Raw genomic sequence first — 24,437 nt, forward strand, 5'->3', positions numbered from 1 at the left:
AAGCAGGAACTCCCATCCAGCTCTGCACTCTGCATCTGGGAGCGCTTCCACTCCAGTTGTGAGGCTTCTCTCCTGTACCACAGAGAAAGGGAGTCCAGACTGGCAGAGACCAGCCTGACATGATTTCAAATATTAATTACAGATATTGTCTTTTTTTATGTGTCAGGGGCATTCCAGGATCTTTCCCACAAATCCCAGGGAAAACAACAGCTGAAGGCACAGGAGGAGACACATAGAGGTTTTCTTTTAAGGTCTATTCGAACAGTTCTTGATTGTTTTCATCATTGGATGAGTCTGAAAAGAAGTGGAGGCAAGGCCTGGAAAGCCTTAAAAAGGAGGGAAAGCTTCCTGGAGTTTTTCTTAGTGTGGTACAGAAAAAGGAAGTCATCAAGTCACCTCAGCTTCTCTGTCTAAGTGTCACAAAAATGTTTGGAAGTTGTGTTCCTGCAACAGGGATTTGGTTCCCTGGCTGTGAAATGATGCAAAAGGCAAAGAAAGGCACATTCCAGCTGGAAATAAGGGCCGTGTCCTAACAGAGAGGGTGCTCAGCCACCAGAACAAGCTGCCAAGAGCAGCGCTATCTTTTTATCCTGGGAAAATCAAGAGCAGGAGCCTTTGTGAGAAAGATGTTTTCACAGAGAGAGGAGTGATCTGCTTCCATAAAGCCATAAGTCACRGGAAACCTATTGACTGCAATGTGCAGGAGACTGAATTCTGTGATTTAACAGTCCCTTTTGGCCTTAAAATGTATCCACCTATGATAGATGTCAGAGGCATTTTTCAGTGGAGAGATGGACTCGTTTCTCATGGAGACACCGARGACAATGCATCACTGGGAGGGGGATCCCTGCAATCTGTTACTGCCTCACTCCAAGCTCAGCCTGGGGCAACGCGCCCTCCTCAGCCACGAAAGGTGAGTCCCCAGGAGGGGCAGAGGGAATTAAGGGGTGCAGTCCCACTCCATGGGCACACAGTATTGGAGGGCAGGGAATTAGGAATCATCCTCAACCGGCTCTTGATCGTGGTGCTCATCATAGCTTCCCCTACAAACCAGTCCCCTGCAGGCACAGCAACCCCTCCTCAGTTTCCTCGGGCTTCAAAGATCATGGAAAGGGAAGCCCAGGTTTCCTGGAATGGGAGTGCCATCCTTAAACCAGCTCAGACTCCCACAGTGCTCCTGAGTCAAGTGTCATTCCCAGCTTGGCCCTGCCTGGGGTTCGCCAGGTGGGATCAAAGGGCAGGACAACATYCACGTGGGCAATTCTGTCACATCCTGGGAGCACCAGGCAAACACAGCTTGGAGCTGGGAACATGTGTCCTTGCATYGTGGGGGAAGCATCAAAAGTCCTGTGGATTCCTTCTGCTCCTTCCATGTGTCGGGCWGGTAGAGACACAAAGTTTGTCCTTTCACATTCCTTCTGTCCCCTCCGTGCACCAGGGCAGTGGGGATGAGCATCAGGGGTGTCGGATGTGTGTCGGGAGCTCCAGACACTCAGGAATGCAGGGCAGGGCTGGATCACAGAGCAGGAAATGAACTTGCCACGTGGATGAACTGGAGGGAGAAAGTCCATCAGAAGTTCTGACAGCTCCAGCAAGAGCAATTGGAGCAACCATCAGCCAGCAGAGCAGGAAATCCTGACCCAAGATCCAGCTGCCAGGCAGGGAACAGCTCCAAGATGGGGCCGCAGAGATGGGAGCACCRGAGTGAGCGCTGGCATGGAAGAAGGGGGAAACTGGAGCCTGACTGGAAAGAAGGGAGCCAGAAGAAGGGGAAAAACCTGTGGTAAATTAAGGTTTGTGTGGAAGAGGCAGGAGGGKGCAGTTTGACACGGGATGGGTTTTTCTGAACCAACTCCACACTGTCAGGCCCAGGGGGCACAGGACCACAGGCCTATGTCTTCCCAGGCAGACCCCCTGCCCACCTCCTCTCCCACTAGGAAATCAGGGAGGATGTCCCCACCGGCCCAACCTTCTTATGCTTAGGATTTAGAGATTATAAATAAATATATATATTAAAAAAGGTAATTCTAAATAAAACTAAAGGGCAAGTAAATGGCCGCCGCGACGCCACACTCAAAGTGGCCGCTGCCCCACGCTGGGGCGGGGCTGGGCACCGACCTGAGCACCGCCACGTGGCCATGCCACACTCAACATGGCCGCCGCGCCGTGATGGACGTGGCGCCAGACCAATCAGCGTGCGAGGAGGGCGGAGGGCGGGCCGTGAGTGGCGAGACGCGCGGTGATAGGTGCAGGGCAGGGTGCACTGTGCATTCGCTGCCGCGTGGCGGCACTGCCCGCTCCGTGTGGGGATGTAGAGTGGGGTGTCCACCATTGCCGCCCGTACCCCCCGCTCTCCTCGCCGTCTCCTTCAGGACACCGGGGTCCCGCCAGTACCGCGGGTTGTCCACAAGTTGTTGTCTCCGGGGAGGAGCGCGGGGTTGTCCGAAAATTATAGCTCCTGGGAGGCATCGGTGGGCGGAACGCGGGGCGGGAGCCGTGGGATGGGGGGAGCCGGACGGGGACGTACCGAGGCACGGAGGGGGATGGTTTGAGCGACGGACACAGGCGCCCGATGATGGCGGCGGTGCCGAAGGTACCGGGGACGGACACCGGGAAGGGGACTGGGAACGGGGAAAGACGCGGGGACACAGAGAAAGGGAGGAACAGGAGCGGAGGGATAGCCTTGGTCCTTGGGACAAGGAGGTCCCAAGGTCCTGCTGCTGGAGACCGTGATCCGGCCCAGGTTTAGGTTCGGAAGGAAGTGGGGGGGTGATCCTCAAGGCATCCAGACCTTGCGACCATGCCCTGGATCTGCCCGGGTGCCTCTGGACCAGGGGCAGAGACACGCACACACCGCTGCTTGCCATCCTCACAAACCCAGGGCCCACCCCAGCTCTGTTAGATTCCTCCTCTTCACGATCCCTGGCAGATCCCCGTCCCCCTACATTGGAACATTTGGGACGTCGGTATTTATCTCCCACCCCTGTTTGGCGACAGCAAAGCTCTTTGCCGTGCTGGATGAGCTGTTTTCCTCCATTCAGGAGGTGGGACAAGCACTAGGGTTGTTCAGAGACTATCCCTRAGAGGGGTATCCAAACGCTCCTGGAGCTCTGGCAGCCTCAGGACCGTGCCCATTCCCTGGRGAGCCTGGGCAGTGCCAGSACCCTCTGGGGGAAGACCCTTTCCCWGATATCCAACCTGACCCTGCCCTGCCCAGCTCCAGCCCTTCCCTTGGGTCCTATCCCAAAGTAGTAATCTGAAGGTGTTAGTGAAAATTCTCAGAGGATCTGCCATGTGTTGGTGAAAATTTTCAGAGGATCTGCCATCCTGTTGTATTCCAGGTGCTGTGCTCAGAGAAGGGAGCGTTGCTCAGGCAGTTRTTCGCTGCCAGCAGGTGAGAAAACATATATGACAAAAAAWTTKSYTWWTTTTTTYCCCAAGAAAAATCTAAAAGTGAAAGTAAGACTTTGAGCTGAAAGGGCCATGGAATGGGAAGAAGGGAAAATCTTAGTGCTGATAGGATCTGAGGACTTGACACAAGAGCCTTTGCATAAAGGAGATTGGTCAAATATTTTTGCATAAGTGGGAGGAAATCAGAGCTTTTCATTATTATATTGTTTCCTACAGAGTTTTTAATCATTACCTTSTTTCCTACAGAGCAGTAACACCCAGAGAAAACCGTCTGTGTGCTGCAGGTAAGGTCTGTTAATCCAGTGTGAGGCAAAATTTCTCTTCCCTCAAATAAATATTAAACACTGGAGCATTTGTCTTTCCTCTTGGCATTTTTTTAGCCAATTTTGGACTGGTTAAATAACCTGTGCAGGTGCTCTTCCATATGTTTTTTCCTAACATTTTCTTCTTTTCGCCCTGTTCTTGGCTAAGCAAGTGGCACCAACCATGGTGGTGGGTTTGGGGCTTTCAGAGTACCTGTAGATGATTGTTGCATTTGCTCTGCTTTCATTTTAAGGTGATGCACTCCTGGGTTGCCACAGATCCTACAGGTCCCGACCTACACATGGAATTGGGAGGTTTAAATACCTGCTCCCAAAGGAGGTAAGCAGAAGGACTTTCTTCCCTCTGTGCTTTCTTTCCCACAGCAATCCTGAAGCATATGGATGGCCCATCCCAGAAGGCCMGGTTGGATGRGGTTTGGAGCAGCCTGGGATAGTGGAAGGTTCCCTGCCCATGGCAGGGGGTGGGACAGGATGAGCTGTAAGGTCCCTTCCAACCCAAACCATTCTATGATCCCATGAGGTACCCACTCACCACACCGCAGAAATGCTTCGTTTTTGTCCAGTACATTCCCATGGAGGTTAGTRAGCAGCTGTGGGAGGGAGGAACCTCTTCATGATGCTGAATTTAACACCTAAACTATTCCAGAATATTGTRAGCAGGTCTTATTTGCATATAGCTTTTTCACATTCCCTGAGATTTTGAAAGACATCCGTTTTTGTGGAAGGAGCAAACAACAGCAAGCCATGTAGGCAGGAACTGAAATAAAAACCAGGTTTATTTCTACTGTTMCTACTCCATTWTTTTTKCCTCTGAAAGAAACTAATCACAATKACTCCCCACAAGAGCTGAACTTTTTTTCCCAGCATGTTCAAAGCTGATACATTTTCTGTTTTATTTATTTCTGGAAAACAGRTTCCAAAGAAGAGAAAGGAGAAAGTGCAGATGAAAGAGATCGATGCTGGCACAGAGTACCAGTACGGAGATGTCAATATCCAGATGACCTCCTACGATCTGTGCCTGGTGGAGCATTTTGCTCAGTATGTCCATAGACTCTGCAACCGGCTTTCARTCCGGGTCAACGAGAGGTATGAGGAGTTCTGTCCCTCTGGATTATGACCCCCTGCAGACCAGGGCACAATCCAGTCTCCCTGAGACATTCCTATTTGGGTGTAAATCCAAACCTCTCACCCGCCCCATATTCTATTTGTATGTATTTGTACAATTTTGGATGCTTTATTCACCTAAGAGAGTTTTTCAGGCACTTGAGCAGATTCCAAGGAAAAAATGGCTGTTACAACTCCATCCTCTGAGGGAAAGGCTTTAAGCCTGTCAGTGCTGAGTCTGGGAATGTTGGCTGGAGTATTGCTGACATTTGCTGCTGGTTTTCCTTCCCGGTGTTTGAGCCAGTCATCCTTGTTATCCAAACTGGAATGAGCTTGGGAAAGCCCTGAAGGTTTTGGGGGAGCTTCCTGCTACTTCAGTTTAGGAGGAGAGAATACTTCAGGAGCATCCTAGCTCTCCAAAATAGGTGTATCCCAACAGCAACCCCTCTGGTTTTAATGCCCAAGCAATGCCGGAATGCTCCCAAGGAGCTGCAGGCTCTGGGGAAAGCACTGAACTGCCGTCAGGGAATAAAACCAGTGGTGACACTCTAAAATGTGTACTTTTACTTGTGCCCTCTAAGGTTGGACTTGGTTCAGTGAGTACACAGAGAAAGGATTTGCCCTTTCAGACTGGAAACTGTGGGGAAAAGGTGGGCAGTAGGATGGAGCTTGGATGTTGATGTGGAAATGGGGATGAGGAGACTGCGGTCTCTGAGTATTGAGCAGAGCATATCCACTCCCAGTCACATTCCCATTAAATCTGAGGTGTAAAAAACAAMGTATTTTGGGTGGTGCATTGCAGCAGCAGTTTTTAGCTCTCTCCCAAAAGACAAAATAAGTCAGAACTGTTGCTTTCCTCAAACTATGAAGTTAAAGGTTCTCAGGCTGGTGTTTGGAGCTAATCCAGGTTTTTGCTGGCAGCAGTGTTGCAGAGCTTCTCCGTTATCTCCTTCCAGCAAAACACCCGGCCCCTGCCAGYGCCTGATTTGCAAGATAGGTCCTTTGCATAATTAATTTCCCATGRAAAGTTAATCTCCTTCCCCATTCTCTGCTGTGGAGGTTGATTCATCCCTGTAAAGTAGGGCAAATATCCTGCCTCTCCTAAGCATTGCCCTCTGGTTCCTGCAGCTATGCCATGCCCACCAAAACCAACGAGGTGCTGTACCTGGAAGAGCGGGGATCCAAAATGCAGCTGGATGCYGTCCTTACCACCCACCAGAGGATTGTCCAGGTAGGAGCTGGGATTTGCTGACAGTGCTGGGATTCTCCTGCAGCACTTCCCATCGCAGGCTYCCCAAACCCCTCAAATATTTAACAGATAAAAGGCATCATTTGGGCATAAATTAATGCAAAAGTCTAATTAGGTTTTTTGCTGAGTGTTGCTCCCAAGCTAAGGGCTTGGGAGGCCCAAGGTAAGCCCAGGAGGGCTTCCTGTCTTTATGTGTTTGAGGCAGAAGATTTATTATMTATTTTCTGCAGAATAATTGATTTGAGAGATAGCAAAGTCATGTTTAGGGATGGGTGACTGGGGAAACTCGCAGGGTTAGATGGGATATTTGGAAGAAATTGTTTCCTGTGAGGCTGGGGATGCCGTGGCAGAGGGTGCCCAGAAAAGCTGTGGCTGCCCYTGGATCCCTGGCAGTGCCCATGGGCAGGTTGGACAGGGCTTGGAGCACCCTGGGACAGTGGAAGGTGTYCCTGCCCATGGCAGAGGTGGCAGTGGATGAGCTTTAAGGTCCCTTCCAACCCAAACTCCTGGAGTTGTTGTCCTGCAGCTGAGTCATTTCTCCTTTCAGATCCACGGTTTGAGTTCAACGTTTGCTCCCATACTCCTGGAAATCATTCAGAGTAACCAGCCTGAGGGGGTCCATCTGTTAGTGAAACAGGTACATTTACATTTCCCAGTGCCTTTCCCTTTAGGAAGGGGAGATGATCCCTGAATTTGCTTTTAGAGCACAGACCTGATCCCGAGCCTGCTGTCTACTCTCGACTTAGGGATACCCAGGATCTGGAGAGCCAGCCCCCCCTCAATTCATGGAAAGCCATTGTTTCCAATTCTCGATGGGTGGGGTGTTTCCCATTTAGCCTCCTGTAATTTGTGTCCCAGGAATTGCCTTCCCAGCCCTCCCACAGATCCATAGGAAAAGGCAGGTTGCAGGTTCCTTTCGTCTGCTGCCACAGACTTCCTGTGAGCTGTAAGGGAATGTTTCACTTCAGCAGTGCTTCTCCACCTCTTACCTGGGAACCACCAGGAACATCATGGAGCAGCTGGTGGCAAAGCTGGGACTGGAAACCCAACGCTGTGCCCTGTTTTGATGGAATTTGCTCCAGGAGGAGCATCCAGCATATTTTCCATGATAAGCCCAARTTTTCCATCACTGAGTGACTTCCCACTCCCTGGATGCTTAGGGCATTTAAGCCTTTAGTTTTTCCTCTCTCAAGTAATTCCCTTTCAGAAAGGGTTTGTGTGATCCTGATTTGTGGTGGTTTTCCCTCCTCCCTCCACAGCACACGGAAGCTGATTTCAAGAGCCGATTGAAGTCTCGACCAGAGCTGGAAGAGCTGCTGGCACAGATGTCCTGAGGTGAGGAGTGCTACATCCATGGCTGTTCAGCCTCCAGAGGGTGATTCCATGAGCATTGTACTGGTAACTCAGTGAATTTGAAGGAATTCCACTGTTGGCCATCAGCTTGTCTCAATAAAAATAAATCATGTATCTGTTTGTACTGGGAGTGAAACTGCCACAATGGAATGTGGGTTTGCTTTCCTTTTTTTTTTTTTAATTCCTGCCTATTTTACTTTTGATAGGTGGGAATTTCTGCAGAAATCTCTGCGAGTGAATAAAGCTGTTCTGCAACAACCATTGAATTGTTGTAACCAAATCTGATGGATGCCAAGAGAAACTGTTCCAGAAACTGGTTTGTTTGGAGGATTTTTCTCCCCGCTTCTAAGCATCAGCTCATGAAAAGGAGGGAAAATTATTTTAACACTTTAATACTCTTTAACACTTTCCCCCAACCTGGGGCKGTCCAGGTGTTCCTTGTTCTTCCATGCATGCTGTCATTTTGTCCAGCAGTGCTGGAACCCAGCCCCTCAGCATTTCCAGCACCCACCTCCCTGGGAAATAGCCTGGAACATTCCCTTCTAGCAAAAGCCATRGGTGCTCTTCCCTTTCCAGCCCCCMAAAAAACAAATTTATTTYTGTTCTCTTGGTTTATTTGCCAGAAGTGGTGAGATGATGATCCATTTTTCCCCCATTCCTAATTTTCCTGTGGCGTCCCAGGAGATAAATCCCCTTCCCAASAATCCATCCTGTGGGACATGAGGTTATCACTGCTGAGAAAAGCCTTGGGATGGCACAGAGAAGGACATGGGAGTAAAAATTCATAGCAGRGTTGTTCTGGAGCCCAGATGCAGCCTGGCTGCTGTGAATGCTCCTGGACTGGGACATTTTGGGCTGGAAATCCACAACCACAGAATCATTTGGGTTGGAAAAAAGACCTCTGGGAAAATCGAGTCCAACCTGTGCCCGAYGCCCACCTTGTCCCCAACCCAGAGCAACAAGTCCCGTACCCATTCTTTCGTTAGACATCTCCAGGGATGGGGAGTCCACCACCTCCCTGGGCCACCCCTGCTCATGTTTAACAACCATTTCCATCAAGAAATTCCTCCTGATGTCCAACCAGACCCTCCCCTGGCACAGCTTGACGCTGTATGCTCCAAATCAGCCACCTCCTCCTAATTTCCATTTATCCCACTGGCACAGATGCAGCCGAGGGAAGCCAAATGCCACAAGATTTAATTCCGCGTTTCCCAGCAGTTTGATTAAAAAAAAATCAAGAAAGGGGCGAAGGGCACAGCTCCCCCCATTCCTGGGGGGCTGTCGGGAGTCCCGGGCGCTGTCAGTCCGTGGGCTGGGCCGGGCTCGCTCCGCGCTCCCGCTGCTGCCGCCGGGCCATGCAGGCCCCGAAGGCCCGGACCTCTGCCTGGCAGTGGCGCCAGTCCTGCCGCTCGGCCATGCACTCCTGAAGCTGCCGGTGCTGCTCCAGGCAGCCGGTCCGCGCGATCATGGCGTCCACGGGATCCTCGCCCTCCTCGTCCTCCTGCTCCTTTGCCGCGCGGCTCCAGGCGTGCCCGGCCTTCGCCATGGGACAGCTGGGAACAAGGGAGGTGGARGTGTCCTGGGTGCACACTGAGCCCTCTGCACGCCGGGGAGGAGCTCAGCACCCTCTCCGTGCACCTTACCCCAGCTATGGGTGCCCAGCAGCCTCCTCAACCCCGACACTTCRTCCTCCCAAGGGTCCCCATCTATGGTGGGCATAGATGCCCCGCACCCTCCCCGACCCCCGCCCCGCCATAGACCTCACCCCGTGCCAGCGCAGCCCCTTTAAGGCGGGAATCCGGCAAGGCACTCCGGGCGGGGCGTGGCCGCGGCGGCGCTCGCTGATTGGCGGGCCCCTCCCCGTTCCGCTCGCGCGGGGAACGACGGGAAGTAGCGAGGCGGAAGTGGATGCAATTACCCCGGTARAGATGGCGGCGACGCTGCGGATCCAGAGCGACTGGAGTCGGGCGTTGAGGTGGGAACGGTCCCTTTCTTTGTTCCTGTCCCTGTCCTTATCCCTGCCCCGCTCAYGGCCGCTTCTTCTCTCTGCAGCAGGGACGAGGGCGAGGCCTGGCTGAGCTGCCGCAGCCCCGGTGAGTGGCCTGAGGAGGCCTCGGGGGGAGCCCTGGTGATGAGAGGGRGTCGGGGAGGATCGAGAGGGTCCTGGGGGTGGAGGGTGTTCTGTGATGCAGAAACGGGTGGGAGTGGTTGGGGGAGCCTGTGGGATAGGGGCTGGTGGGAGTGACCTGTGTGTTAGCAGGGAGTGGGGCTGCTGGGGTGCCCTGTTGTTTAAACAGGGTGCAGTGGGTGGGGGTCCATTGGTTTAAAAGGGATTGGGGTGGTTTGGGGGTCCCTTTGGTTTCAAAGGGCTTGGGATCATTTGGGAGCCATGTGGGTTAGGAGGGGATGGGGGTGTTTGAGGTCCCTGTGGGTAAGGAGGGGGAGAGAGTGGTTGGGTTTCTCTGAGTTGAGGGGGGTGAGGGCATTTGGGATCCCTCTGGGGATTGGGGCAGGTGGGCTGAGGGGCTGTGGGCTGTGATGGTGCTGGATCTGATGGCTCCTGTCCCCCAGGGAAGCCCACCCTGTACGGCAGCGTCACCCGGCGCGGGCTSAGCTCCGATGGCGTCCCAGACATCGTAGCCTCCGAGGGATTCGTGGTCGGAGAAGTCACCAAGGTGCCAGGGCTGGGGGGAATGGGGTCGGTGGCCACCCCCTGTGCACAAAGAGGGAACGCTGTGACAGTCCCTAACAGAACGCTAAAGCTGTCCCCCAGTCCCTGCCTGGTCCTGTGTAGCTATGCCAAGCYTCCTGCTGTGCAGAGCCCTGGAGCTGGTCCATAACATCCCCCAAGGCCATGACTGGCCAGGCTGGAGCAGCCATCCCTTCCCACATGCGTCGTGGGGAGATGAGCCCCACTCTGACCCTTCCATCAATTTTCAGACTCTGGGATACCACAGCTGGGTCCAGGTCACAGCTCTACCTCAGCAGCCTTTGTTTCAGTCGGACTTAACAACACTTCTAATTCCTTTTTTCCTCTTTCCTCCCCTAGAAAAGCATCCTCATTTCTTGTCTTCATGAAAACGTGTCCACAAAGTTCCTGGCTCCATACACAAGTTTCTGTAGGATTCATCAGAAAAGTGTGAGTAGCTTTGTGAGGTGGAATCCGTGGGTGTGACTGGGAACTCTCCCAACACATCTCTGTCTGTGCTGTCCTCGTAGCGAGGGGTGGTCTGGGTGGTGGATTTGTGTGTGAGGGGTTGGGATGGAGATGGAGCTGTGATCTTGTGGTTTAGGAATGGTGTTTCCAGACACATGTGCCRCTCACTCCTTCCCCCTCCCCCTGAAGTGGGATGGAGGGAGACTGAAGGCACAAAAGACAAAGATCAGGGGTTTTGATAAGAACAATTTACTGAGAACAGCAGTGGASTAAGAAACAGTAACAGAAAAATTAATTGAGAGAATGTACAGGACAGGGAACAGATTACTCGTCACAAGGAATCTGGAACCCATGTCACTGAATATCCCAAATATCCCATGCCCCTCCCTGCTCCTGTAAAAATTAACCCTGTCCTGGCCAGAATCAGGCCATTYCCCACCCCTTATTCTATCCCATCTACTCATGCCCAGATCCCACACCTCCCAGCCACATCTATACACATAAAAGCACAGGAATCATTCCCTTAATCAAAAGCTGTCCCTCATAAATGTCTCAAGAGATATATTTATGTCCATTATACTGCTTTTCCTTGTCATCAGTGGTCTTCCAATCTCTCTCATTGGTATTCAGGGGCTTTTYAGCTGTGTTCTTTTTGACTTCTAAATTCTTTTGATTTTTTTTTCTCCTGCTGCCATTTTTTCACTTGTACTTCTGATCTTACAGAACCAATCCAGTCCATACTTTAAGACCTCGGTCTCTGTGACACTTTTCTTTGGGAGCTCTTCTAATATGCTGATCATTTCCAAGGCTTGGCTTTGTAACATTTTGAGTTGTTCCCTGCAGGATGCTCAGGCACGTGGAGGTAAGATAGCATAGACACGGCAGATGGGGCACGTGCTGGAATGCTCCTGGAGCCACGTCCTGATGCAATCTCTGTGGAATTCATGCCCACAATCCAGCTCACACACGTTTCTGATTAGTTCTTCATGGCAGATTGTGCAGGGRTCGTCACTGGAGGCTGCAGATTCCCTGGGCTCTCTTTCCACCTTGTAGAAGTTGTCCTGTACCAGGCRAAAGGGTCTCCGTGTATAGTCCCAGATATAGGCCTGTAATGTTAGCACCTTTAGGTGCTCRTGCCACGTGACCAATGACAGTGCCTTGGCATAGCATGGTGGTGCRCTCTTTTTAAACGTCTGCCACATGTGCCAGGTGCAGTAGGCTCCATCTGGATTGTCAAGGTACTGCCTGTTCCCTGTATTCCCATACAGTATGTCCTTCATCGTCAGTTCTCTCAGATACCAAATGCCTTCCAMCGTGGCCTTCCACCTGCCCCAGTACATGGTCAGCTCATCCCCAGAGTACACTGTCATCACGCTTGACACCAGTCGCCTCCAGAGGCTGAGAGTTCCTCTCCTTCTCCCAAGCCCCCAGTCAATAACTGCATCCCAGGACAGGGGTGCCAGCTGCCTGGCTTCATTACTGTTCAGGAAATACTCATTGGCCCTAGAAAGCCAGCACTCGTACAGCCACGACAGTATGGACTGATCCGGAAGGCGGCTGAAACGGCCTTGGATTCCTCGCAGCTCACGTTCGGATTCTCTGATCGGCTCTGCCTCCTGAAGCCGCAGGAAACGTTGCTGGATTTCTTGCAGCTCCCGCTGGCATCTGCTGGTTGTCTCTGGCTCTGCCTCTTCCTCCTCTTCTGAGGACTCTGTTTCCTCTTCATCCCTCACTGAGCAAACTGTTTGTGTCTGGGATGTYTTCTGTTCAGGAGCGACTGCTCTTGGCACGGGTTGTTCCTGTGGTGCAGCTGCAGTTTGAGTGGGGGACTGGCTGYTGTCCAGCAGTGTCCGATACAGAGTAGCCAGGGCCCAGCACAGTGCAGTAAGCTGCTCTTCCCTGGAACCACCACAGCGTTTCTCTTTCAGATGTTCTGCCACTTTAACAGGGTCCCGTATTTGCTCAGGGGTGAATTTCCAAACCACTGGAGCTGAATACTCCTTCAAAAGCTGGCCGATTTTCTCCCACCTTCCATGCCACTCATCATTATTCGATCTCCGAAATACCCTCCTAAAAATCTCTTGTACAACTCTGAAGATGATGTAGACCAATGTGAGGAGACTTAGGAGAAGGAACAAGAAGAATATGCCTGCCTTAACATTCAGAGGGAGTCCAGAATTCTCAAAACCTACTATTAGAGCCTTGAAGGAGGAGAAGGGGGCGAAAGGCTCGTGRAAATCATCGTCCTTTGTTCCCCCCATGGACTGCGAACGATTATTGGTGGTCTCCTGGAGGTAGTATATCATGTCACAAGTTGATACCGCATAATGCACATACATAATAGTCCTGACCCACGTCCCTAAACGGTGAAATTCCGTTACCAGGATCACATAGGGAATTACAAACTTGCATAGGTACCACTCCACCAGGGGCTCACTGAGCCACATCGTGACCGGTGACTGCACCTAGCACACCAAACACTCAAARATCTGCTTCCAAGCCGCTGCGGGCAGAGCTGTTCTTATCTCGATCCGTGGTGTGGCACGATGGGCCGTGGTGGTTCGGGTCCACCGATTCCCGAATTTCGCGTTGCCGCGGGTAGACCCCGGCACCACCGGAGGCAGAGGCGACAACTCACTGGGACCGGCACCGGGACAAGGAGCGACRCAGGGGACCCTCCCGAAAACAAGGAAAAGCCATCAAAAAGAGACTTTTTCCCGCCGGCGCACGGAGAGATGGGATAGAGGAACATCCGGATCCTGGCCCTGCCCCTCCTGCTGCTGCCACTTTAACCCTGTCCTGGCTGGAGCCGGGGCATTTCACTCTTTCTCGCTGAGCATCTGCATTTCTYGTTCTTGTCCATGGATTTTACCACTGCAGTATTTTCTTCCAATCCGCAAATGCAATTGGAAAAAAGCAATGCAAATGCAGCTCACAGAATTCCTAATGTTGGAAAAGACCCTTGAGATTGTCAAATCCAAGCTGTGCCCGATGCCCAGAGCACCAGCACAGAGCACTCAGTGCCACGTCCAGGAGTTCCTTGGACACCTCCAGGGCTGAGGACTCCAACACCCTGCCAATGTTTAACAACCCTTTCCATGAGGAAATTCCTCCTGATGTCCAACCTGGCCCAGCCTGAGGCTGTTCCCTCTCCTCCTGAGAGCTGTGCAGAGCCACAAGGTCAGGGAGTTGTGCGGAGCCACAAGGTCCCCCTGGAGCCTCCTTTGCTCCAGGCTGAGCCCCTTTCCCAGCTCCCTCAGCTGCTCCTGGGGCTCCAGCCCCTTCCCCAGCTCAGCTCCCTRTCCTGGATGGAATACAGCCACTCACTGTCCTTCTTCTGAGGAGCCCACAACTCACCCCAGTCTGTATAAGTAAATTGTTTAGGCTTCAGTAAATTTAGCGTGTGAATTTGGCTCCACAAATCTTTCAAACCGTGTCTTGTGGGCTTGTGAGTCAGGCCAGTTATCTTGAGCTCTTTTCTTATTTCTCATCTGTTTGCAGGACCTGCTRGAAAAGTTCAGATTTCTCTTCCGCCTGGGATAAACCTGGAATACAACTGCTCTTGYGCAGGCTTCTGCCTTTTTCTCCTTGCTTTGCACAGCCACAGGCAGAGAAAGTACTTAGCAGGAATCCCTTGTACACAATAAGCCTCTTGAGCAGAAATATCTGTGTACAGAAATCCATAAAGCTAATTCTTGGTGCTTTTACCTTCCTGCAGATTACCTGCCTTGATATTTCCAGTGGTGGAGGACTGGGTGTGTCTACCAGCACGGATGGGACCATGAAAATCTGGCAGGCTGCAAATGGAGAAATAAGAGTAAGAGCATCTGGCTCAGATGTTTTGTGTTGTCTATGACATCCCTGAAGTCCTGTGGCCATGACTTTGGTCAGGCTGTSCACACCCTGTGAAGAATCTGCCTTTTTAATGAAAAGTTAATTGAAATTTGACATCCTGGAGGCTTTAAGTCAAATCTGTTGGAAAAGGTGACTTCTCGCAAGGGGGATGTTGCTCAGACCTGTACTTAGGAACAAGACAGCCCCTAACCTGCATGGTACAAGCACTGAATTTGTTCTGCAGTAGACAGGAGGGAAGAAAAAAAGTTTTCTGTGCTGGATTAGTCACATACTGGCTTGTGGCCTTCTCAATGAAGGTGTTTCTTGGGAGCTTGACCCGTCAGCTCCTTATTTGGCAGAGGATAAAGACATTTAACCTGTAATTAGAAGCAAATTGTCCTTTGCTATGAAATTAGCTGCTCAAATGATAGAGGGAGACCCAAAGTCACCTCTTTGACTGCCCCAAATTCAGACCTGTCCATTCCAGCAATGCAAACCCAGAGGATTTGAGCTTGCTTTTTTACCCATGTGAGAATGCCAARTTTTCCAGTGTCATAACAACTGCTCGGCACGAGGATGATGACAATGGAACTAGCACGTAGTTCTTTGTTTTTCCAGAGACTTTTGGAAGGCCATGTGTATGATGTGAATTGTTGCAGGTTTTTCCCATCTGGCCTCGTGGTTCTGAGTGGGGGAATGGATGCCCAGCTAAAGATCTGGTCAGCAGAAGATGCCAGCTGTGTAGTAACATTTAAAGGTCACAAAGGAGGTACAGAGCCCTTAAAATGCTCCATTTGCTGTGTGTTCTTGCATTGCACTCCTGGGCAGATGTTCAGTCACCCGCCTGCTGCTCTCTGTGTTTGATGTCTGGACTGTGGCAGCGGATGCCCCAAACTCTGCCCCAAATTGTTTCTTCCCTGAGCCACCAACTGCTGTGTCCAGKCTCTGGTTTTCCCTGTCCCACAGGRTGCTGGGTTTGATTGAGAGGTTAATAAACTCTGTGGCTGGCTGCCCTGAACTTGATTAACTCAAAAACCCATCTTGTGCTACACCTGCCATTGTTCTTACGGGATTTGGGGGTTGGAACTTGATCTTCAAGGTCCCTTCCAGCCCAAGCCTTTCTATGATCTGTGTGGATTGAAAATGCTTTGGCACGATGTCCCCAAACCAAAYCAGGTGGTGTGACAGAGCCTTGGTCAGGGTGATGCTGCCAGTTCACTCTCAAGGTGACTTCAGCCACTGCTTGTTCCTCCAGCCCAAACTGCTGYAGTCTGTTTGTTTGGCTTATCCTGTCATTTGAGCTTCTGGASGGAAAGTGCCAATTAAATCTTCTGACTGTTCCCTGCTAAAAAAAAACACTGTCATTTTTCAAATCCAGGTTTGACAGCCCACGGTAAAATAAGGTAGTGAAGGGATCTTAGTGCCAGCMGAGACTGCCCTTTGGATGTTGCTGTAGCTGGATAACAGAAATGCTGCTTTTGGGATTATCCAGGGGTGGGCATGGGGACGTTTAAAAGTGCCAGGCTCTTTTCTGCCCAAATTAAAGATTAATTTTGTGCAGCATCAGCTCAGGCTGAGATGRGGCATTGCTGATCATTTGATGGATAATATCCTCCCTTTGTGCCAGATGGTGGTTCTGCTCTGTGAGGTTTCTGGGAGCTGCTCCCTTCCACAGGCAGCTCTTCTGAGATGCACAACTTGTCTGTGTGTGACTGGTGTCACTGGGAACAGGAGCTTGGAGCCAGCAGTGGGGTTCAGCCTGGGAAATGAGGTGCTTTTTGTGTCTGAACACAGCCTTTGTTTTCACGCAGGTGTTTTGGACACTGCCATTGTGGATCGAGGAAGAAATGTCCTGTCCTGCTCCAGGGATGGCACTGCCCGTCTGTGGGACTGCGGGAAATCTGCCTGCCTGGGTGTCATCGCTGACTGTGGCTCTCCCATCAACGGCATCGCTGTGGGCACTGCTGAYGACTCCCTGAACCTGGGCACACCTGAGAAACCTCCCAGTAAGGGCTTTCCCTTAAAATTCCCTTGAATTTCCCTGTTCCGAACTGCTTAGGTGTGTCACCAGCAATCCCAAGTGTTTGGGATGCTGCTCTGTGCCCTTGTACCATCTTGGGAAGGGAACAGAGCRCTCCATGGAGCCCTATCAAGCAGTTTGAGCAGTGAAGACTGAGCTCTGCTTGATTACTGGCCTTCCTGATGTCTGGGGATCTGGGGGAATGTTGCCACAATTCAGCAGGGGTGTTCCAAACTGTTGGCTTTGGATCCAATCAAGATTTATTGCATAGCTACTGCTGGAATTCCCTGTTCTCTTCCTGCCAGGTGAACGTGAGGTCGGCACAGAAGGGAAGATCCTGCTGCTGGCTCRAGAGGACAAGAAGCTTCAAGGAGTGGGACTGCAGAGCAGGCAGCCAGTAAGGAGCTGGGACTGAGCACTGGGGTGGGGAATTGGGCAAGGTTGAACCTCAACTGGAGGAGAGKCCAAAGCCTGGTGTGATAAAGGGATGCTCTCTCTCCTTCCTCCTGGACAGATTTTTATGTGAGGAGTAAGAATYGCTCAGGATTTACCTTGGGAACAGGGAAGACATTATTTAAAATTAAACAGTGGCAGCTGTCCTGTCTTCTAAATAATTATYGCTTCCCTCTCCTGGGAGTCCCATGTGTCTGACACTTGGTTTGTTCTTGAATTGTCAGGTGTTCCTCTTTGTGGGATCTGATGCCTTCAACTGCTGCACATTCCTGTCAAGCACCTACGTCCTGGCAGGGACTCAGGATGGAAACATCTACCAGCTGGATGTGAGGAACACAAAGTGAGTGTGTGCCTGGGGCTGTGAGCCCTTAAACAACCAGTGTTGTGGTTGGAAAAGAGRGTCAGGCAGAGGTGCCACTTCCAAAGGATGTCTCCTGTGGCACTGGGAGCTCCTGTGTGTATTATGTGATATAAATATCTGTATGATTTTATGTTTGTATAATCTATGTATACACATACGTGCAGGTAAATATGGCAGAAAACTTCTGAACATCAATATTTCCCCCTCCAAAAGCACAGCCCATCCATTTCCTTCTCCTGAGCATCCTTGTAGGATCCTGACACTTACCCTGATCCTCATTCCAGCATAGGGTTGGAACTGAGCTGTGGGGTTTTACTGGTGTTCCTGCTCATTATCAGAGAAGAGAATCATGGAATGATTTGGGTTGGAAAGAGTGATTTTGGTTGGTTGRTATCCCACGGGCAGGGATACCTTCCACTGTCCCAGGGTGCTCCCAGCCCCAATGTCCAGCCTGGCCTTGAACACTGCCAGGGATCCAGGGGCAGCCACAGCTTCTCAGGGCAGCAATCCTCATCCCTTGTTTCTGCTCCTTCTCCTAGTGCTCCAATCCAGGTGATCCACAGATCAGGAGCACCCGTGCTTTCCCTGCTCCCGTACCGAGATGGATTTATTGCCAGCCAAGGTAATTCCTGTGCTTCTTTGTGCCTGTAGAAATCCTAGAATCAAATCAAGGAGCTATTAAGAGTGTGGCTCATTTCACTAATTGTCTGCTGTGCTTTCCTTGCAGGGGATGGCACCTGCTTCATTGTTCAGCAGGACCTGGATTATGTCCTGGATCTCACCGAGGCCGATTGCGACCCCGTGTACAAGGTAAGGAATTCCTCAGGCACCCCTGAGGAGAAAGTGGGCAGGGAAAGCTGATTCCAGGCAGGAGGCAGCTGCCTTTACCTCGGGTTCTTTGCTTCAGTAAGTTCCTTCACACAGTTGACTTTTGAGCTTATCTTTGTTTTTTCTACCTGAATGAYCCAAATATTTTGCATAAAGAAATCCTCTGCAGAATTCCCTGGCGTTATCTCCCTCGAGCAGGAGCTGAGTGGAATGGTGGAGCTGGAGCAGCTCTGGCAGAGCTRTGTTCCTATAAAAAGTGTGGATTAAGGGTGCTGGGACAATCCTAAGGGTAAAAGTAACAGTGCTGCCTGACTCCTCTTGTTCCCTGGGGGTTTGGGGCCAGAAATTGGGTCTTGCTGGGAGTTCCAGACATTCCACTGTGCTTGCTTGGATCAGGGAGTGTGGCCTGGCCTCTCATCCTGGGAGCAGGCCCTTGTTTTTAACCTGTTTCAGCTCCACAGTCCAGTYCTCTCATCCAACACAGCCCCTCAGGTGAGCACAGGTTTGACCTGCACAACTCAAAGCAGGAGAAATGTTTTTGCACGTTTATTTTCCCTTTGGATCTGATAAAAAACCCTCATGGGAGTTCCCAAGCTTTGGTGGAACCTGGAACTATCCTTTAAACCCTGCTAATGCTGTTCCAGGAGGCCTTCCCCCTGCTCTTCCCTTTGTAAAATCCGAAATGAAAGCTCATCTCTGAAGATTTCACTGGGAACTGTCGCTTGGAAAACACTTTGTAAATTCTGCTTTTTTTTCCCTGTCTTCCTCAGGTGGCTTCTTGGGAGAAGGAAATTTACACGTGCTGCAGGGATGGGTTAGTGAGGAGATACCAACTTTCTGACCTTTAAGCATTTGAAGGGGCCGAATAATGGAGAAACGTGTCGGAAAGGCTCTTCCAAGCTGATTTTCCTGAGATGTGTGTGTACAAGTTTGAGGCTATTGTGATGTCTGGGCTCTATAAACAGTGTTTTGATAACAGGTCATTTTTTTTTCCTACAACACAACWGGGATCAACTTTTAATTTAGAGAGGATTTGGTGTTGCAATGATGTGGTTTTATTTCCAGTGCTGAAGAAGTGCCGTTTGTAGTGGGGGGAAATAAATAAAAGGGGGGAGGGGTCAGTGAAAGTGACTTCATGGTATGGAGTGAAATAAATCCGCTGCTTTGATAATAGCTGTGTTAACAAACGCGTTTCCATGAAAACTTGGGGATTTTTAAGAAAACGAGATAAGGAGAGGGGAGGGCATGATGGGAGCCCGGGCGGAGTGCGGAAGTGAACGGGAGAACTACGCTTCCCGTGAAGCTTTGCGCGGCACGGACCGGAAGTGCTCCTGTCGCTATAGCAACAGGACGCCATGGGCCTGGACTACTACGCTGTGCTGGAGCTGGACCGGGGGGCCACCGACGATGCCATCAAGAAGGCGTGAGGGACCCACGGCGTCAGAGAGACCCCCTGGGCCGGGAGGCACCCTGGGGACCCGGGGGGTGGCGGTGACAGTGGGGCAGTCCCACGAGTGGCTGTCCTTGGCCTCCTCCTGTGCCCCCAGTGGGGATGGGGAGTGGGGAAAAGGGTCTGAGGGGCTGTGTGGGGCAGCCTGGGCTCGATATGGGAATGGGGTCTTTCTTGTCCCCTTCACTGGGTCCAGATGGGCCATGGAGATTCTCTGAGAGCTGGAGACCCTCTGCCGTGGAGCCAGGCTGGGAGAGCTGGGGGTGCTCACCTGGAGAAGGGAAGGCTCCAGGGTGACCTGAGAGCTCTTTCTAGTGCCTAAAGGGGCTCCAGGAGAGCTGGAGAGGGACTGGGGACAAGGGATGGAGGAACAGGACACAGGGAATGGGGTCACACTGCCAGAGGGCAGGGCTAGATAGGATATTGGGAAGGAATTGTTCCCTGGAGGGTGGGGAGGCCCTGGCACAGGGTGCCCAGAGAAGCTGTGGCTGCCCCTGGATCCCTGGAAATTGCTCCAAGCCCTGTCCAGCCTGCTCTAGTRGAAGTTCTCCTGCCCATGGCAGGGGGTTGGAACGAGGAGGGCTCTGAAGTGCCCCCAAACCAAACCATCCTGTGCTCTGTAGCTATCGGAAGTTGGCTCTGAAGTACCATCCATTAAAATGCAAGGAACCCTGGGGCCTGAAGAGGTTCCAGCAGCTGGCGGAGGCCTACGATGTGCTCAGCGACCGTAAGTGGGGAGCGTTCCCTCCCACTGGTTTGAGGGGCAGGAGGGGCTGCAAGGGCTGTGAATTCCTGGTCCCTGGCAGAACCAGCGCGGTGACCCACAGCCCAGCCGGGAACTGGCACAGCCTCCCGTGTCCATCCCCCCGCTTCCTGGGAGCTTTRTGCTCCAGCCTCCACCCAAGCAGAACCTGGCTCTCAGGCTGGGGCTCTCCTCTGCACAGTCATTCCCAAACYCTTCTCTTTCYCTAAGCCATGAAGAAAGGCATCTAYGACAAGTTTGGGGAGGAGGGGCTCAAGGGAGGCATCCCCTTGGAGTTTGCCAGCGACAACCCTTGGAGCGTCGGATACGTGTTCCAYAACAACGCTGACAAAGTCTTCAGGGAGTTCTTTGGTGGGGACAACCCCTTTGCAGGTAGGTCAGGAGTCTTGAGGGTCGCTGGGGTCTGTCCATGACTGCCACGATTCCATGGCTGCTGCCAGCTCAGAGCATTAAGCTTTCTGGGAATGTTCCCCTGTCCAGCTGCTCCCAGATCCCTCTGGAGCTTGGAGGTTAGATCCTGACTCCCCCCAGTCCTAGAGGTGCATGTTCAGGCTGTCAACTTTCCACAGCTGTTCCTGTGACCCTTTCCTGGCACCATTTCCATCATGAAGAGGGATTAGGGAGGCGAGGCTGGAAAAAACACTTCAGGGGGCTCTGGGTGGGAGAAGATGGGTGGTAAGGACTCCAGAGTACCCCCCAGCTCTGAGCCAGGTGGGGAGCTGTCCCTCTGCTCCCCCACRCAGAGTTCTTTGCCGAGGATGGCTCGGAGGTGCTGCTGCCCTTCGGAGGGCCCCGAGGCCGGGGGGCAGAGCGGCGGGACCCCCCCATCGTGCGGGATCTCTACGTGTCCCTGGAGGATCTGTTCCACGGCTGCACCAAGAAAATTAAGATCTCCCGCAGGGTAGGGGCTGTGGATTTGAAGCGGGGTGGATTTTGGGGTGGGCTCTGCCCTTGGTGTGGGTCGTTGAGGATTTGGGGATGGCCCTGCTCTGGGAGTTTGTTGAGGGGAGGGATTGGTGTCAAACCCGGCAGGAGCCAAACCAGCATCCTTCCCCCCAGCTTGGCAAAGGGAATCCAGCATGGGAGGCAATGCAGGAGCTGGTGGGGATCTCAGAGATGGAYGGAGAAGGAGCTCAGTGTGTTCTGGGTGTCCACAATTCCATTTGCACACCATGCTCTGTCTCCTTTTTGTACCCTTGGTGACCTGTGTCCTCCCCTTGCTGTCCCAGTCTCCTGGATCCAGCTCTGAGTTTCTCCTGGTCTAGGATGTGAGGAAAGAGCCTCAGTAGTGCCAGTCCCAGAAGTTTAGGTTGGATATTAGGGGAAATTTCTTCACTGAAAAGGTGGTCAGGCACTGGAACAAGTCAACCAGGGCACTGGTGGGGTTCCCATTCCTGGAGGGATTTAAAAGCCATGTGAATGTGGCACCTGGGGATGTGAGTTAGTGGTGGCCTTGGCAGTGCTGGGGAATGGTTGGACTCCCATCTTAGAGGTCTTTTATGACTCTGTAATGTGATCCAGTTTGTACCCACAGCCACTGTGGTGTGGAGTACAATCCACCCTCATTGTTCCCCCCAGGTGATGAACGAGGATGGTCAAACCAGCACCATCCGGGACAAGATCCTGACCATCGACGTGCAGCCGGGATGGAAGCGTGGCACCAGGATCACCTTTGAGAAGGAAGGAGACCAGGTAGGCACACAATCACAGAACACTCAGGGAATTTGGAAGGGACCTCTGGAGATCATCCAGTCCARCCCCCCACCCAGAGCAGGAACTCATCCTGGTGGGTTGAAATGTCTCCAGAGAGGGAAACTCCGTGTCCTCCCTGGACAGCATTCYTACCTCGATTTTCCCTAGAACAGATAAAAAAAAGATAATTGAAAGCAGGTTTTCTCCCTGTGAAACCCATTTGGGTGGCACTTGTAAAACTCAGTTTTGGATTTGTCCTTGGCTGAGCAGGARCCTTGGATTAAATAGTCTGTCTTGTCTCTAAAGGAAGAAAATACCTCTATCTTCTCTGTAGCCAGCTGAAAGCAGCAACAAAAGAGCAGGAATTTGTGTGAGCTTCCCCTGGATAAAATAATTTCCAGGTTTCCAGGGCCAGGTTGGACAAGGCTTGGAGCAGCCTGGTCAAGTGAGAGGTGTCCCTGCCCATGGCGGGGGTGGAACTGAGTTTTAATGAGTTGGATGAGTTTTAATGTCCCTTCCAACCCAGTCCTGGGATTCCACGATTCTAGGATCTTTTTCCCCCTCAAATCCAGGGCCCAAACATCATTCCAGCTGATATCACCTTCGTGGTGCAAGAGAAGCTTCACCCAAGGTTTAAAAGAGTCGACGACAACCTCATTTACATTGCCACAATCCCCCTGGGAAAGGTAAAGAGCTGAGTGAGGGGACAGAGCTTCACCTTTGGGCGCTGGGGCTGCAGCAGCAGCTCCTGGTGCTGCTCTGTGCCTGGCAGGCGCTGACTGGGTGCACCCTGGATGTGTGGACACTGGATGGGAGGCTCCTCAACATCCCCATCAAYGACATCGTGGAGTGAGTGCCGGGGACGAACGGGGCTCTGGGGCACTGGCTGCTCCAAAGCCTTTTCAAGAACATTTGGGGCTGCAGGAGGAGGAGGATGCCCACATCCCTGGGTGACTCTTCYGGTCTGGGGCCCTGTTGCTGGGAGCAGAGGCAAGGACAGGGCTGGGCATGGGTGGGTGAGGGTGGATGCTGCAGCCTGGAAGAGGAGAGCAGGCCCCTGAAGCTGGAGGGGRTTATTATTTCTCAAATAACCTGAGAAACCCCATGGGGCTGTGCAGGCAGGGTTGGGGACTGTGGCCCCACACTGGGATCATCCCACGGCCCSTCTCAGCCCCTTCCTTTGCTCGGCAGCCCCAAGTACTTCAAGAAGGTGCCGGGGGAGGGAATGCCACTGCTCGGGGAYCCCCAGCGCAAGGGGGACCTCTTCATCCATTTCGACATCTGCTTCCCCAAGAGGCTCAGCCCCGAGGCAAAAGCACTCCTGAAAAGTGTCCTCCTGCCCTAGGGACAGGGACCTTCCCCCTGTCCCTTGTCCCTCATCCCCCCACCCAATAAAGCTCTGGAGCCAGCTCTGGAACTGGACAGGAGTTGTTCTGAGTGCTGAGAACCCTAAACCACGGGATCACCCTAAAACAACAGCCCTGAGGCCTGGCTGGGGTCCAGCTGGCTTTGTACTCTCTGCCCTGCAGCAGCMGCTCTGCAGCCATGGGGAGGCTGAGGGAGCATTTTGGGGGGATGGAGGGAGACACCCGTGGCCAGGACCCCACCCACGTGCCTGGGTGCTTTATTTTCCTAATCCCAGAATCTRTCCCTGCTGCAGCTGAGCCCTGACTGGCACAGGAAAACAGCTGGAGAGCACTGGGGTTGCCTTTTCCAACGGCACTCCAGGGCTGGGAGAATGCCCTAAAAAGGGGAGGGARCCTGACCTCTGCTGTGATCAGATCCCATGGGGGGATTTATGGGAAATACCAGTAAGGAATAATGGGAATCACCACATCACTGGCTTGGTGCTGCCTGCCCACACCACTGCCCCTGGGAAGTGCTGCTCTTCCTGCCTGGAACAYCCAGAAACACTTTTTTCTTTCTCCCTAAAAACTCCTCTCTGGAAACCTCTGTTCTCTAATGTTTCTCCCCCAACAGCATTGTTTCTCCTTCAGTCTCTCTGGAAGTGGCACTGCTGCTTCCCAGCACTGAGGCAATTAATMTAATGAATCCAATTATGATGCTGAAGCTGGCTGGGCTGGTGAGAGGGGCAGGAGGACCTGCAGTGCCACAGGTGCTTGTAGGACACWAACACACCCCATTCCAGGAGCATGGCCCCAGGAAGGATGGGATAAAGCTCTGCTGGGAAAAGCAGCACTGAAGGGAACCCTGGGAGGGGACACAGCCGGGCCAGCTGACCCAAAGTAGCCAAAGGGACATTCCATACCACGGGGCATCAGCTCAGATGTAAAAGCTAAGAGAGAGGAGGGAGAGGAGGAAGTGGAGGGTGTTTGTGAGTTTTCAGTGTTTGCCTTCAGGAGGAACCATTACACTACTGAAGCTCTGCTTCCCAGGAACTGTCCCAACATCGCTGCTAATGGGTAGTACAGATTGACC

The 24,437-nt window shown here is 52.2% G+C and overlaps 4 protein-coding genes across 7 annotated transcripts; 3 read left to right on the top strand and 1 right to left on the bottom strand.

Annotated features, from left to right (window-relative positions):
• The first annotated feature begins 2,287 nt into the window (after positions 1–2,287).
• Positions 2,288–7,699, top strand: MRPL48 (mitochondrial ribosomal protein L48). 2 transcript variants are annotated; one of them, XM_057368161.1, is made up of 9 exons: positions 2,288–2,593; positions 3,342–3,394; positions 3,658–3,695; positions 3,968–4,053; positions 4,648–4,820; positions 5,967–6,069; positions 6,635–6,724; positions 7,347–7,422; positions 7,647–7,699. In XM_057368161.1, the coding sequence occupies exons 1-8, from the start codon at positions 2,573–2,575 to the stop codon at positions 7,419–7,421; spliced, it is 639 nt and encodes a 212-aa protein (XP_057224144.1). In that variant the 5' UTR covers positions 2,288–2,572; the 3' UTR covers position 7,422; positions 7,647–7,699. The 2 variants fall into 2 exon arrangements, with proteins under 2 accessions (XP_057224144.1, XP_057224143.1); XM_057368160.1 differs by having other exon boundaries at positions 7,347–7,699.
• Positions 7,700–8,616: 917 nt separating this feature from the next.
• On the bottom strand, positions 8,617–9,285 carry LOC130574758 (cytochrome c oxidase assembly factor 4 homolog, mitochondrial). 3 transcript variants are annotated; one of them, XM_057368162.1, is made up of 2 exons: positions 9,206–9,285; positions 8,617–8,993 (listed from the first exon to the last, which is right to left on the bottom strand). In XM_057368162.1, the coding sequence occupies exon 2, from the start codon at positions 8,984–8,986 to the stop codon at positions 8,741–8,743; it is 246 nt and encodes an 81-aa protein (XP_057224145.1). In that variant the 5' UTR covers positions 8,987–8,993; positions 9,206–9,285; the 3' UTR covers positions 8,617–8,740. The 3 variants fall into 3 exon arrangements, with proteins under 3 accessions (XP_057224145.1, XP_057224146.1, XP_057224147.1); XM_057368163.1 differs by having other exon boundaries at positions 9,201–9,281; XM_057368164.1 differs by lacking the exon at positions 9,206–9,285 and adding an exon at positions 9,084–9,178.
• A 45-nt stretch (positions 9,286–9,330) lies between these two features.
• Positions 9,331–19,266, top strand: PAAF1 (proteasomal ATPase associated factor 1). The gene is made up of 12 exons (XM_057368159.1): positions 9,331–9,415; positions 9,493–9,533; positions 10,012–10,115; positions 10,490–10,579; positions 14,316–14,414; positions 15,050–15,200; positions 16,243–16,437; positions 16,757–16,848; positions 17,129–17,244; positions 17,805–17,887; positions 17,993–18,075; positions 18,864–19,266. Exons 1-12 carry the CDS (start codon positions 9,369–9,371, stop codon positions 18,939–18,941), a joined length of 1,179 nt encoding a protein of 392 aa, XP_057224142.1. The 5' UTR covers positions 9,331–9,368; the 3' UTR covers positions 18,942–19,266.
• Positions 19,267–19,448: 182 nt separating this feature from the next.
• On the top strand, positions 19,449–23,390 carry DNAJB13 (DnaJ heat shock protein family (Hsp40) member B13). The gene is made up of 8 exons (XM_057368131.1): positions 19,449–19,516; positions 20,167–20,270; positions 20,517–20,678; positions 21,050–21,207; positions 21,885–21,998; positions 22,571–22,684; positions 22,771–22,847; positions 23,190–23,390. The coding sequence occupies exons 1-8, from the start codon at positions 19,449–19,451 to the stop codon at positions 23,341–23,343; spliced, it is 951 nt and encodes a 316-aa protein (XP_057224114.1). The 3' UTR covers positions 23,344–23,390.
• The last annotated feature ends 1,047 nt before the right edge of the window (positions 23,391–24,437 follow it).

Source organism: Malurus melanocephalus, unplaced genomic scaffold, assembly GCF_030028575.1.
Source record: "Malurus melanocephalus ecotype Western Australia unplaced genomic scaffold, MMel_1.1 scaffold_89, whole genome shotgun sequence".
Taxonomy (NCBI): Eukaryota; Metazoa; Chordata; class Aves; order Passeriformes; family Maluridae; genus Malurus; species Malurus melanocephalus.

What these genes read in the sequence shown, in the direction of transcription:
- LOC130574758 (XM_057368162.1), bottom strand. Translation starts at nt 8,986, where the DNA reads ATGGCGAAGGCCGGGCACGCCTGGAGCCGCGCGGCAAAGGAGCAGGAG.